The 14,887-nt window shown below is 54.9% G+C and overlaps 1 protein-coding gene across 2 annotated transcripts in view; it reads left to right on the top strand.

Annotated features, from left to right (window-relative positions):
* Positions 1-14,887, top strand: part of OSBP2 (oxysterol binding protein 2) — a 61,809-nt gene that overhangs the window by 40,346 nt on the left and 6,576 nt on the right. For both annotated transcript variants that reach the window (XM_085238340.1, XM_085238341.1), the window contains 5 exons: positions 2,645-2,895; positions 11,234-11,420; positions 12,331-12,448; positions 12,609-12,675; positions 12,789-12,953. In XM_085238340.1, coding sequence (XP_085094466.1) covers positions 2,645-2,895; positions 11,234-11,420; positions 12,331-12,448; positions 12,609-12,675; positions 12,789-12,953 — 788 coding nt within the window. The remainder of the gene's footprint in view (positions 1-2,644; positions 2,896-11,233; positions 11,421-12,330; positions 12,449-12,608; positions 12,676-12,788; positions 12,954-14,887) is intronic.

Below are 14,887 nucleotides of genomic sequence, written 5' to 3'. Positions count from 1 at the left end.
ACCAGCTCTGCTGGCTCCATGCATCCGTGGAAGCATCAGAACGCACCTGAGCAGCAGCACATGGGGTTGCTGTAGTGGCACAGCCCCCAGCTGCTCACCTGCCACCTCTGGTGTCACCGGTGTCCCTGTGGGCTGCGTGCAGGGAAGTGCCACCTCCTCCAGCCCACAGCTCTGCACCAGCATGGGGGAAAAAGCTGCAAGCAGGGTTTAGCTGAGGGAAGTTCAAGAGGCAGAAAATGAGGCTGTAATGGGAGCATCTGCCTTGCTGAGCTCCTCGTGAGCTGCTGCCCTGGGCTCTGGAGGCTGGTGTGTGCTGTGGGTTTGGGAAGCAGCCCGAGGAGGCTTATGGCCACTGGCTGCTGATCCATTTTACATAGATTAAATAGCATCACAGCTCCAAAAATAATCCTTCAGGCTTGCGGCGAGGCCCACTGTTCCTATAGCAACTGGTTCATACCAGTGCCCTACAAATAAAAATCAAAACAGATTTCCTTTAAGTTTGTTTGCAAGTCAAAACAAAGTGGGAAACAGAGAATGAAAGACTCCGGGATGAACAAACCGAGGGCTCTCAGCCTCTCCTCACGCACCTTGTGCTCCGAGCCCTCTCCATCCCACAGCCCTCCTTTGGACACCTTCTGATGGTTTTATGTCCTTAAAGCTACCCAGAGCTAGGGAGGCACAGGTAGCTCCCCTTGCCATCAGCAGGGAGAGCAGCGATGGTTGAGAAGATCCTGGGTGCTCCATCAATCCCTTTTTGCCCACTGTAACGTGGGGGTGTCCCAGTGGTCGTGGCGGAGGGCTGGGAGCCCATCCTGGGAGCTGTGGGTGTTGGGAGGGGTGGGAGCTGCTTTGGGTGCTTTGCACAAATGTTTCTCCTTCAGCTCGCTCTGATTTGATTATAACCACAGCTTTGGGTTTCCTTCCTTCTGTGCTTTGATTTCAGTTCATTACAGCCAATTTTTGCTGTTCTGCGAGTAAAGTGAAACACCTTCTGGGTGTTTATATAATTCTGCGTGGCAGCATGAGATGGGAGAGGGGGATTTGGGGTTAAACACTGCCTGGGGCAGGCAGAGAGATCCTTCCTGCTGCTCGCTGCTCCTAAAGCACTGTTTTTGTGCAGCTACAAATAAGGGAAGATTGTCTTTGAGAAGCATCACTCATGTCTACACGCAGAAAAATGCCAAATTTGATTCTTCCCCTGCGGTCACACAGAGGGAATGGTGGCTTTAGTGTTGTGGTGGTAGCTGCCTGCACAGTGTCTGTGACGGAAACCAAACTGGATTGTGCTTGTGGTGGGTATATAGGGCACTGTTTGGCTGCTGAAGGGTGGCTGCAATCACCCTCAGTCACCAAATGGGGAGAGAGAGGTTACCAGGGTGCCTTGTGTGCTCCAGGGTGACAGATACTGCAGAAGTGCTGGAAACACTTGAAACAGAATGCTGACCTCTGGGAGGTTCTGGTTAGTTTTCCTTACAGATTGCTGAAGTTTTCCCTCTAGATCTGTTGAAGTTGGCATGTTCAAGACACCAGCAGCAGAAGCCTGGTGCACCCTCTGGGATGCATCCTGCAAGCCTCATCTTCTCTCCTCTCTGCCTGCCCATCACCTCCATCCTACCCCGACCCCATCCCTGTGTGCTTGGAGCAGCAGGACTGTTGTTGTTCGTGGCAGGGGTTGGAACCAGATGGTCAGTAAGGTTTCTTCTGATCCAAGCCATCCGAGGGTTCTGTGGTTCATTGCTGCCGGCTTCTGCCAGAGTTTTGTTCTGCTTTCTCCTTAAGCTGTGTAGGACAAGCCCTTCTCTGGGCTCTGCCTCCTTGTCCCAATTCACTCTTCTTGATTGGCCTTGGAGGAACACCCAGCACGTGCCTGGGTGCATAGAAGATGGGCACTCCCCTGTGCTGGCCCCTGCTATGTGCAGTACCAGCCCTGAGCCTGGGAACCTCACCTCCCCCTGCCCAGGTGGTCTGTAGGAATGCACAGCTCTGTTTTGGGTTGGATTTCTGTTTTTCATCACCCAAGTGTTCTGGAGTTGCAGCTGTAACCATTCCTGTTGTATCTGAGATTCTGATTGTGGTTTTCTGCCCTCTCAAGCCGGGGGAGGGTTTGGGGTAGATGCTGTTTCTTAGACTATCCTTTCCTTGGCACAGAGTGGACCTGGCAGAGCAAGGCTCAGTTGTGGGGTTGGGTGCCCAAAACCCAACCCCTATGGCTGGGAATGGTATGGCAATGCTCCCTGAGCTCTGGCAGCTGGGGGCTGTGCCCACTGCCTGGGGAGCCTGTTCCATACCTGCTGCCTTCTGGTACAGAACCTTTCCCTAACGCTCACCCTGTGTCACCCCATCACTCAGGCTGAGCAGCCCTGTGCTGCATCCCAGTGGCAGCGGAAGGAGCCCTCTGGGCACCCCTGGATGCCATCCCAAATTGCTCCTCATGCCGTGCTCTGCATCTGGCAGAGGGATGCCAGTGAGACGGGTGAACAGGGAGTCAGGGCTGGGCTCGGTGCCCCTTCCCTCTGCCCTGGCACATCCCAGCCTGTAGCCTGTGCCGGAGGAGGCAGGAGGTCCCCCTGCCCGCTGGTACAGTCCAGGGGTAACCATGGAAACTGTTTTTTTTTTTTTTTTTCCTCCATCCCTCCCTTTGCAGATGACTCGGGTGATGAGGAGCCCGCCTCACAGTCAGACAAGAGTGAGCTGCACGGCACGCTGAAAACCCTCTCGAGTAAGCTGGAGGACCTGAGCACTTGCAATGACCTGATTGCCAAGCACGGGGCGGCCCTGCAGCGCTCGCTCAGCGAGCTGGAGAACCTGAAACTGCCAGCTGAAAGTGGCGAGAAGATCAAGGCTGTGAATGAGAGAGCCACGCTCTTCCGCATCACCTCCAATGCTATGATCAACGTAAGTGTGGCCGCGTTTGCATGGAGGCAGAGGGAGAGGCATCTTCTCCTCCTTTTCTTCTATTGCCCTTCCCTCTCGCACAGCCCCATCTCCTCCCCGTGCCCCAGCTCAGGGCTGTGGTGAGCAGGGTCACAACCCTCGGGGTGCTGGAACGGGGCTCTGCTGAGTCCTTACAGCATGCTTGCTGGGCGAGCTGCTCCAAATCTGGTTGGGAAGCATGGTACATCCAGAGGTTGGGGTGCAGAGGGATTTTTGGACCATTCCTGGGGGTGCCTTTCAGGCCAGCCCAGCAATTCAGAGCCTGCTGTGGGCTCAGACCCCCATCCCCTTGTTGCTTGCACCTTCGCTGATGTTGGTGAAGCCACCCTCATTTTGCACCATGGGGGTTTAACCCTGCTTTGCCGGAGCTCCTCTTTGCTCCCTGCCCTGTGCTTCACAATGGGCTTTTGTACATCTCCTTCTGGGGTGTGGAGCTGCCTTTCCCAGTGAAACAGCCCTTCCTGGGAAGGGGAGAAAGCAAAATGAGATAAAATATTTGAAGGGGGAAAAAAAAAATAAAATTAATTGAAGCCTGACAGTCGTGGAATAATGCGTGAAGGTAAAGCTCAGGGCATTGTAAAGGGAGCTTAGCTGTCCCAGCCCTGAGCAAAACAGAGGTCGTGTGCCACCTTACGTGTACGTGGAGGAATGCCCCTCCAAACAGCTGTGTGCTGGTGCTGAGGGTGTTTGCTGGGGAGAGGCTTTCCTGCGACAGTGCTCTGTGTTTGGGGGTGCCTGTGCAGCTGTGTGGAGTTGGGTAAAGTTTTGGGAGCAGGGTTGGCACAGTGTGCCTGGGTTTGCCATTGGGATGTGTCAGCAGCAGCCAAGAGAGGAGTTTTGGGAAGGGTGAGCAGGGCAGTACCTGCTGTATCTGTGCTGAGGAGGAGGAGGTGGTGGTGGCTGTGGCATGATAAAGGCTTGAGTCAGGGCTTGGCAATCTAGATAGTGTGAAACAGCACTGAAACAGATGAGGGGAACTCAGCATGGTGAGCCCTCAACAGAGTACGAGAGGCTCTGGATACCAGAGGTTTTTGAGCAGTGTACATCAGCTTGTGGCTGAGCTGCCACTCCTGGCTCCCCATGGATGGTTTAGAGGGTCTTGTAGCAGCTCCAGGAGCGTTTCTGCACCTGGGTTTGCCATGTTAGCACAGAGTGATGCCCTCTGTGACCTGCTGAAGCCCCGCTGGCAGCCTCTCTTAGGGTGGCTGCATGAGTGAAGAGCTACCGAAACCTGTAAGGAAATGTTGGATGTCCTTACAGACAGGTCCATGGCACCCAGCCATCTCCTGGCAGCAGAGGGGAGCACTCTGTCTCACGGATATCCTGCCATCACTCAGTATGCTTCTGATGGGCCAGAGCTCTGTGGGATCCCTCCCCGGTTTGGGACCCATGTGACAAGTGGTGCTGCATCCCCATCCTGTTTCCATCCAGTGGGATTATGTAAATGTCCCCATGCTTCGGGAGCAGCAGCAGGCAAGTAGAAATAAGGAAATACATATGGAAATCCCTGCAGCCGCCTGTTAAGGTGACCTCTGTGCTGCAAACGTGCTGTGCGTGCTACTGGGGGCTCCCTGCAGCCCCCCTTCTGCTGGGGGGATCTTCGTCCTCCCCTTCCTCACCCTGCTGTCCCCGCACGAGGGGGTAAAGTACAGACACAAAAGGATTGGATGCACAGCAGGGCAGCCCCCAAAATGTGCTCCCAGCCCTCTGCCAGCCACCCGTTTGCTCTGCTCCTGTCCTGATTTTGCAACCTTGCGTAATAACGCACCGGGAGAGCCACGTGGCAGAGCCGAGCCCGACGGCGCTGGGACTTGAGGAGCATCCGAGAGGAGACGCAGCCGAGCGATCTGCCACGGGGGAGGAGTGGGAGGTGCGTAAAAATAAGGAGAAACTAATTAAGGGGATTATTATCCTCTTAATAAGAGGAGCGGAGACGAAGAGCGGCGTGGGCTGAGTGCGAAAAGCTCCGTCTTGGAGCTGGGCAGCAGGCTGCAGCCCCGTGGACGTGGCAAGGAGCTAGCTGGGGCGGCAGGAAGAGCTCGGCGTGCTGTGGGTGTTGCTGGAAATAGGGTTTTAATGGGAATGGATTTTGCTACAACGAAGCAGAGGCGGCTGAGCCATGTGCTGAGTGTAACCGTCGCTGTCTTCATTTTTCCTCTTTTTTTTTTTTTTTTATAGTTTCTCTGATTGTGGTGTGAATGTAGGGAGCAGCAGGGGCGGCTGCATGTGACTGGGGAGTGGGTTCTGCCCTGAGCTCTGGGAGCAGCTTGGCCTCAGGAGGAGAGAAGGCAGAGGAAGGCTCTGCAAGAACGGTGAGGGTATGCTGTGGGGCTGGAGATGCTGAGATTTCATGGAGATGTGTTTGAGGATGAGGTTTGCGTGGTCACCAGGAGCTAAAGGACTGTCCCTACAAGAGGCCAGACTGCTTTCCCCATGGGGATTTCTCTTAATCACAGCAACAGAGTTGCCTTGGGCATTGTCAGCCCTCCTGGAGCCTGGAGACATTGTCTGAGCGCATCCCACAGCCCACTGGGAGGATGGTGGGCACAGCCTTGGTATCTCTGTGACGTGCTGAAGGATGTGGTTCCCCAGGGCTGGGAATGGGCTGCTCTAGTCCTGCCCAAATCTGCTGTGTTTTAATGCAGTGCCGAGCATCCTCTGTCCCTGCGGGACGGTGCTGTGATTAATCTGTGCTCCTAAAATGGCCTCGCTGTTAAAGCAGACTGATGTGCAGCACGTGCTCCCAGTGGCACCACGCTCGCTGTTGTGAATGGCTGCAGGGACAGCTTAACCCTTGCCTGTGTCTACGTTGGGTTGCAGGACTGCTTAAAGCTGACAGGGGTCCCCTAAACCCGCTGCAGACACAGCAGGAGCATGGACCTCACCTCCCTTCACCCCCTACCAGTATGCATGGCACTCCCAGTTCAGCCCAGTACACCCGTAGGGCTGGAGGAGCCCTGCACCCCATCACGCGTGCTGATTTTGCTCTCGGAGCCCATCCTTGCATGGGCTGTGTTAGTTATCTGTGCTGCACCCCACGTGCTCTGATCAGCGCATAGGAAACCATGTCACCGACCCAGAAAACCCACAGCTTTGGGATTAAATCTCCAACCCAGCCCTAATCCCCAGCAGGCAAGGAGGCTGCGGCCAAGGGTCTGGGGTGATCTGCACTGCTAAAAGCTGGGACACAAACCCCATTCCTTCCCCTACAACATTTCACCGAAGGCAAGGGCTGGAGTAGCAGCGTGCTGGCTCTGCAGCCTGGCTCTCCAGTTACCTATAAAGGCATTCGTGTTGCTGGGATGGCATTGCAAACCTGGAACTGGAGATGTGTGCCCAGGTCCCTTGGCAGAGCTGGGCCAGTGCTAGGGAGCAGTGTGCTGCTCTGGGGCTCCAAAGGAGCAGGAGTTGCCACACGTCCCAGCATCACTGCTGGGCTGGCTCCTCATCCTACTGAGTGTGGCTCTTGGGCTGGAGGGATTATAGGAGCCTCGTTAACACAGCCACACTGGGGGATTTACTGCTGTCCCCACTCTAATCCCCTGTAAGGGCTGGATTACATGGCCCCAGCTGCTGGGAGTGGGGCTGGGGTTGTGTGGGGGCTTCACCCTGGCGAGGGGCACCTGGCTAAAGCTTCTGTGACTGTGGGACGGGCTCCCTGCAGCCAGCCCTCGTTGGGGGCTGCTTTAACAAGTCCCCACGGCAAGGTTTGGGTGCAGCAATAGGGCTGGGTGCTGGCAGGGCCCTGCTGTGTGTCACCCTGTAGGGAGCACCTGGGAAGAGCCTTGGGTTCTCCATGCTGTGTACTGAGGTGCGGGCTGGAGCAGCTCTGATCCGTGTCTCCACATTGAGGCATTAATGAGCTTCCCTATGCCCGTGCACTGTTAGTTTTGGTGGTGCTCTGAGCTGAGCCCTGCACTTCACAGCTCCCTTCTCACAGCCCTGTGCTGGGCAGCAGTGGCTCTTGGAGTATCCCTACCCTCCTTTCAGGATGCTGCTGAGCAGCTGGGGTCACCCCGAGGGCTCTGCAGGGATTTGCTGGCGTTTCAGCCATCTGTGCAGCTCTGGATGTTCCCCTGCGCTGCTGCTCTGTGTGCCCTGGCTGTGGGTGCTGTGCTCACCATCCTTGCCATCCAGCTGTGTGTGAGCTGATGTGGGATTGAGACCAGCTCCATCCTGCGCTCCTTACATTTCCCCTTTTGCTTTCTGTCTCCACTGGGGATGAAGAGAAAAATAAACCCTCTCTCGGTTCAAATTCCGTGTGCATCTCGCTGCTCTCAGTGCAAACTGCTACATTTTGTGTTGTGCTGTGTGACCGGAGCACTGACGTGGTGTTAATGTGTTCTGAGCTAAAAAGAGGATCAGAAATGGCCCTTCCCTTGGGATATTTTCTGCTAAGCAGCAGCACAGCTGTGTCCCTGCCTTTTGATGAGTCCAGGAAGGAAGGGAGCACTTATCTACGCAGCACCAGGAGCGTGCAGAGCAGCAGGATGTTCTTTCCCGTGATGAATGAAGAAACAGCCCCTGCTGCATAATGCACCTTTGAAAAGGAGATGATGGGGTGCATCTGGCTGTTCCCTTCTCCCACGCTGGCTGATGGAGCAGTCCCATGGGGCTGTTCCTGCAGGACCCTGTGCAGCTTTAAGCGCAGTCCCTTGGCATCCATCATCAGGCTGTATGGTTGGTGCTGGGGGCAGCTCTGCTCGATGGGGCTTCTCGAGAGGTGCGGAGCCTGATGTGATGGTTCACCTGAGTGCATCTGTGCTGATTCACTTCATCTGTGTCTTCTGCATGGCTCATCGCTGCCCACAAGGTGTGCGACACTGTCACCTCATCAGTCTTTAAGCAGACATCGGGTCATCGCTGTCAGCCACATCAGTAACCTGTGGGATGTTAATGACGTTCTCATTAGTCAACAGCAAGCTGTGCAGTCTGGTGTTGCAAGGAGTGTGAATGCTGCTAGGTCTGTCCGTCCCAGGGGGGTCTCTGTGACACCCTGTGTCTCCCTGCACTGGGATCTGCAGGAGCCTTGGGGTTGCTGTGCCACAAAGCCACCTTGTGCCACTGTATTCTGATGGCGTTTGCAGCCCCGTTACCCAGCACTCAGTTGGAACCTGATGCATAATCTTGGAGAGGAGAGCTCTGCAGCCCTCTGCCACCTGCCTACAGGTGTTGGTGGGCTCCCCAGGACCTTGTGCCTGCACTGCAGGGCTCGCTGCCATCTGTGCTCACTGGTGACATGCCAGAAGGGCTGGGCGATGGACAGTGGACCTCTGGGCCGCTCGGAGGTGACTCAGCAGCCTCCCTGCCTGCCCCCCTCCTCCTCCCATTTCCTTCTTCCCTATTTTCCAGCTGCCTCACTCAAACCCTGGCTGAATGCTGTGCCCTGTCCCATGTCCCCTCCGATCTGAAGGACCCAAAGCAATCTCCCACTGAATGGGGCGTGATGTGGATGGCTCTGTTATCTGCAGGACGGCTTTGCTGTGTGCCCCTGCCCTGCTGGGGGGCCTCTCACTCGCTGACCTCCCCAAGGATGGCCCTGAGGACGGCCGTTCTCCCTGCACCGTGTGGATTTACAGCTCTGTCTTGCTTGCAATCCAGCTCAGGTTAAATTTAGCTGCTACCCCATAAGGATTTTATAAGCTGGATTTCTCTGCGTTGCTCCTGCAAAGGCTGTGCTTGTCTGCACCTTTGGAGTGAAATGAATGGGTGGTGACCCACACCAGGATTGGCCTGAGGGGGGATCAGTGACAGGGCCACCACTTTGTCCTCGGCCACATCCTTGCACAGTGACAGCTCCACAGAGCTTTGTCACTGCTGGGGATGAGGTGACAGCCACCAACCGGCACGGGAAGCAGCACTGCACGGATAGTGACATGGATGCTGCAGGCTGCCAGCCAGCGTTGCCACTGCCACTTTGAGGTAGGCTGGGAATGGGACACGTCCCACGTTTGGGGCTGTACAGCATCATTCTGGGTGTTGTTTTAGGGTGGCTGGAGCACGGATGGAGTCTTGGGTGCTGCTGGTGTGAATGGGGCGATATGGCACTGCTGTGATGGTGTCTTGCCTGCAAGGAAGGACAGGCTGAGCTGCAGCCCCAGCTCTTCTCCCAGCTCTGGGAGAAGAACCCTTGGGGCTGGGGCCTGTCCGTGCCACTGTGGTTGCTCAGTGCTGTCTGCAGGGTCACCATTGGGTGAGGACAGCCCTCCTGACTCTGGTGCTGCTTCCCGTTGGCTGTGCTTCAGAGAATTTTTGTGCTCATAGATGTGCTCTTTCCTGGAGCCATCTCCAAAGCACACGGCAGCTGTGGCTCTGCAGCAGCACCGGCCCTGCAGAAAGCACCAGGATGGATGCCATCAAGTGATGATGCTGTCCCAGAGCAGCAGGGACCTTCATGTCCCCATGCTGAGCAGCAGCGTGCCACCACAGTGTGCCCAGGGGCTTGGAGACAGCACCCTGCCGACTGGAAGAGGAAGATGTGGAAGGGGAAGGTGCAGCTCTTTGGGTTCTTTGCTCATTTAACTGCATGAAAGAAGCCGTGCCACATCCTTTGATGGAAGACAGCAGCGAGCAGGGCTTTAATGATTGCTTCTGACAGCTGGGGAGGGCTGCAGCCCCAGAGACCATCAGAGCACAGCACTTTGTGTGCTGCTTTGTCCTGGGGAGAGATCAGTATGGGTGTGCTGCTGGTTGGTGCTACACAGAGAGCTGCCCTGGAATGGCACCGGCACGTCCCGTTATCATCAGTGAGCGTGAGGACAGCCCAGCTGGTGATAAAGGGCCAGGAGGAGCTGAGGTGCTTTCCTTTGGGACACCAGCACCACGCATAGGTCCTGGGATTTCTCCTCCAGCCACTTCAGCTCAGGAGGGCCCATCTCCTGTTCCTGTCATTCGCTGTCACACCCCAAACATTCCATTTCCCGTCGCCACCTTAAAATCAGTGCTCAGCCACAGCAGGCTGCTGCCAGAGCATCGTTTCAAAGCCCCTGGAGCTGGGACAGCTGGCACTGCCCATGCTGGTGCCAGCCAGCAGCACTAAATGGGTGTTTGGGGTCAGGACGGAGACCTTCAGAGCAGGTAATAAGCTTTGCTGGGTGGGGAAGGTCACGCTGCTATCTGATTACTTACCCTTCTGCTTTCATCCTCTTATTGCAATGCATCAGCGTAATAGGAGAGGCGAGCCTGCCAGCTCGACGTGGCTTAGTTTGAATGGGTGCTGGGAGGAAAGCTCATAGAGGAGCAAGAGATTTTCTTGGGAAGGCTCCAGCCTGCAGCTGGGTGTGAAGGCACTCGGGGCATTAGGGCACGGGGTGCCTGGTGTGGTGTAACAAGGGAATGGGGACCTGCATGGGGAAATGTTGGAGGTGGGGTTGGTGCAGATCTCTGTAGTCACAGCAGTGCTTCCTAAAGTCAGAAGTGGGAATGGAAAACATGAAAGCTGCTGCTCTGTGCTGCTTGCCTGCAGCATTGTGCTGCGTCGTTTCTGGTGGTGTTAAGCAAAGAACTTCTTTCCCTGGATGAAACTCAAATCTTGCTCCTGGCCAAAGGTTTGAAAGAACCTGATGAGTCAGAGCTTTTCTTGGATAAACCCTTTTAGAATCCGTTCACAGAAGCCAAAGCCCTGATGTTGTTTGATTGGGAAATAACTCAGCATTCAGGTGCCGTCTCCCTGCTTCTCAGCGCAAGAAGTTTAATGTGTACTGAATTGCAGAGATTTAAGGGAGGGAAGAGAAGGAACAGCACTGCCCCTGTGCTTAACCTGGGGCTGATCACACGGGAAGCAGCACTGGGAAGTGCTGAGGAGGCTCACTGCCCCAACCTGATACAAAAATAACCTACAAATAGAGCTTGGAAGGTTCAGACACAGGACATGCAGCTCCTGGCAGCGTCCCTGTGCTGAGCGGACATCCTGTGCATGGAAATGTCCCATTGCACATCCTGCACGTGGAGACGTCCCAGTGCACACCCTGTGCCTGGCTGTGTCCCATTGCACACCCTGTGCACCAGGAAGGCACGGTGCTGGGGTGCACACAGCATCCCATGGGCTCTTGTGCTCGGTGTGTCTGTGTCTGGTGGGTCCCATTCCCTGGAAAAGGGCACATGGTGGGACAGGAGGGCTCTGGGGCTGTCACCTGCTGTCCTGCTTGACTTCTCCAGGATGGGGGTGTCTACATCTGTATGAGCTCAACCGGGGCTCCCCAACTTTGGGGATGTTTTTCCTAGCCCCAGGGTTGTGGGAATCCTGCAAAGCTTTGGGCTCACAGTTCTCTCAGCTGATTTCTCCCTTCCTCCCCTGCAGGCTTGCCGTGATTTCCTGGACTTAGCAGAAACTCACAGCCGAAAATGGCATCGGGCACTGCAGTATGAGCGGGAGCAGCGGATCCGGCTGGAGGAGACCATCGAGCAGCTAGCCAAGCAGCACAACAGCTTGGAGAGAGCCTGCCGTGGGGCACCGGGCAGCACAGGCAGCACCGGCACCACCAAGGGTGAGCCCAAGGGCTGGGGATGGGGAGGAGGCATGGGCAGTGCTCTCTGTGAGTGCTGCCCCCCGGACCATGCCTTGCTTGTGCTGTTTCAAATCTTAATCCCCTGCCCAGGGCACATCTCGGGCCATGGTGTTTGGAGGAAACCCAGGAAACCCCAAATGCTGCTGAGGTCACAGCTGCAGTGTGGCTCACGTCCCAGCTGGGACTCACTTGCTGCTTGCAAAAGTTATTTATCGGACAGTAAAATCTAATGGCTTTGGATAGCAGTGCCAAATTTCCTTCCCTGCAGGAGGCATTTGTTACAGCCTGGTGGCCAAAAGCTGCGTGTAGAGCTGTGTCTTATTTTAAAAAATGTATGGGCTTAAGGGAGCAGTGAGCTGCTGGAGGGTAGTGCCTGATGTAGGGGCAGGCACAGCAGCAGGCCAAGCCTGTCACAGCGGGCATCCTTGCTCCTTCAGAGGGACAAAGGGACAAGGAGGTGGCTGTGCCCTGCCTGCAGGTGACTCAGCAGCATGGGGTGCAGCAAGGATGGAGATGAAGCTGGAGGTTCCCTCCTGGTGCTGCACACAGCTCTGCAGGACACACAGATGCTCGCAGTACCACCACCCACAGCTCTGTGATGGGAAGGGAAGCTGCCCACCTCGTAAGGTTGTGGTTTAATATGAAATAGCTGCAGGAGGTGTGGGAATGGATATGTCAGAGGTGGTCAGCTCTGTGCCATCCTGGCTGCTGGAATAGAGGCTGTGTGGCAGAGCACTGAAGCTGGTGTCTGTTGTGTGCGCGTGGCTCAGGCTTTTGGCTTCCTGGCAATGGGAGAGGACAGAGCAGGAGACGACGGTGGCAGTGAGACTCAGTGGGTTTGGAAGGGGACTGGCAGCAGCTGAGCATCTCAACCCCTTTGTGCCACCAGGGAGTGTGCAGTCTGCCAAAGGAGAAGCCAGTGATGAAGATGAAGAGACGGAGTATTTTGATGCCATGGAGGATGCACCAGCTTTTATCACTGTAACCGCAGACCCCAAGCACCACAGGTACGAGCTGCAGCCTTAGGGTTTGGTGAAACCCTACGGGAAAAGCATGGGAAAGACTGCCTGCTGGGTGTTGTGCTTGGCTTTGGGACAGCACCTGAGTGGTAGTGGCTGTACTGCACTGCTGTTCCCACCTTCACCAGGTGGCACTTTGTCCCTGCAGGCGTTCGGGCAGTAACCTGAGCGGGGCCAGCGAGGGCCACCCTGAGGACTGGAACCTGGAGGACAGCGTGAGTTGGGCAGAGTGGGTGGGATGTCCAGTGGGCTCTAGGATTCCACCTGAGTCCCTGGCCGTGCTGGGTGAGCGCTGCTTAGACCCGTGCTGCTCCTCTTGCTTTTGCAGGTATTTGAAAGCTCAAATCAAAGCAGCTACAATGAGTCCTGCAAAGATCTCCTGCCGAGGAAAAGGAGACGGAGCCGCATCCCTGACAAACCCAACTACAGCCTTAACCTCTGGAGCATCATGAAGAACTGCATTGGCAAAGAGCTCTCCAAGATCCCCATGCCTGTAAGTGAGCCCCAGGGGTGTTGCTGCCATGCTGAAGGTGCTGACCTCAGGGTTTGGTTCGGTGCAGAGCATTTGGATTACTGCTCCAGGTAGTCCTGCAGGTGCTGCAGCAGCTTCTGAGCAGGACAGAGAGCATGTCACCATGTGGCAAACCCAGCCTGGGGTCTGGCTGTCATTAATGTCAGTTGTCCAGTGCTCTGAAGAGCCAACACGGGCAGAAAGCTCGAGCAGCCAGGCAGGAGGATGCTGAGCACGGAGTTGTGCTGCTGATTGCTTTGTGGTAAATGGCTCTGATGTTGTGGCTGTTGCATTAGGGGCTGTCTGCATTAAGCTGGCTCTTTCTTTGGGGCTGATTTCTGCTCCTGTGCTGGCTGTGCAGGGGCACAGAGTGCTTGTGGGGTGCACCCTGGAGCTGGTGGGCATTGCCTGAGCATCTGCAAACCCAGGGAGGAAGAGGGAACTAGGACACTTGGAATCTCTGCAGATGCAAGTGTTTCACTCAGGACAAGAGGAGGGGACCTTGCTATTTGGAAAAGTGGAGGAGAAATCCCTGTTGTTATTAGTCTAGAAATGTGTAACTTCTCATCCTCTGTGAGTGCAGGGGTATCCTACTGCTGTTCTGTACCTGGAGTGGACTGTGCTAGTTGCTACCCACCCAGCCCTAACACTGCTTGTAGCAAATAGCCCTCAAAACTGTAACAGAAAGCAGTTTCCAGAGCACACCAGCCCTGTCCAGGCTGCTGTGTCACTTGCAGGTCTTGACCGGCCCAGTAAGTGGCACGAGTGCCACTGCAAGCAGTTCATTTCCCCAGAACCTGCCACGTCCTGGCAAGCACAGGAGAATAGATTTTATGTCTTAGAATGTACCTGATACACTTAAAGTAAAGGGTGAGTTTGTCCCTTCCTTGTGCTGTTGCCAGCTGAGAGCTGCAGCCCAGCACTGTCAGTTAGCATTGCTGCAACAGCATCAAGATTAGGTAAGGACATGATGGGTACAGAAAACAGCTCAAGATGTGAAATACCGGCAGCTGTGGTGCTGAGAGAGGAAAGCTCTACCTTTCCTAACATTCAAACCCAGCAGAGCAGTCACAGCCTGGCAGCAATGCATGGCTGCATGTCCCAGGGGACGTGATGCATGGAAAAGCTCCCCGTGCACACACTGCCTTCCTTCGTTTGAATGAATGAACATTGCATTACTTGGGAGGAGATCATCTTCATCCCTCTGCTGGAAGGTTTTGCTGTGTGACAGTGCTGGTGTGGGATGCAGCTGCTGCTTTGTTGTTGAGCTGCCTGCTTTCTCCTGAGGTTCTGCTGAGCTGGCACTGCTGTGCTCCGTGGTGGATGCTTTGCTGCCCTTTGCTACATAACTGCCTTTCTTGGATGCTGTAAGATCCCTCTTGCTTACAGACTAAATGCCAGAGTGGAACAGTCTGGAGTTTGTTTTCTTTAATATAAAACATGTAACTTGGCTTATGGAAGTGGTTCTCCCATCCTTCAGCCATCTGCTCATTCCAAAATAGAATTTTTGTTGTGAACTGGAAGCAGAAAGGGAATTTCAGATGGTTTGGAGGCAAAAGACTTTCCACTCATGCAACAGAAAATATCTCACTTCTTTTTTTTTTTTATGATTTCACTTGTTTCTGATGCAAAGAATTGCTGAAGTCAAGCATATATATTTTTTTTCCCAAAGACATTTGCAGCAATGGTTTGGGCAGTGTATGGCAAACATCTCTAATTAACAAAGCTACGATTTAGGGCTGGAAATAAGGTGAGCTGAGGCTTCCCCTGGTTCAGGGCTGTCCCTCTGCCCATTGCTCTGTGTTATGTGGCTTTCGTCAGCGCCCTAAATGGGAGTTTAGGGTTCTGTCAGTCACTGGGCTCAGGGATGGAGGTGATGGAAGTGCTCAGGGATGCTCGTTGATGTGGGATGTTCC

This window comes from Meleagris gallopavo, chromosome 17 (genome assembly GCF_905368555.1).
Source record: "Meleagris gallopavo chromosome 17, MGAL_WU_HG_1.1, whole genome shotgun sequence".
NCBI lineage: Eukaryota > Metazoa > Chordata > Aves > Galliformes > Phasianidae > Meleagris > Meleagris gallopavo.
The sequence above is the reverse complement of the archived record's forward strand: the minus strand, read 5'-3'. Positions and strand labels throughout refer to the sequence as shown.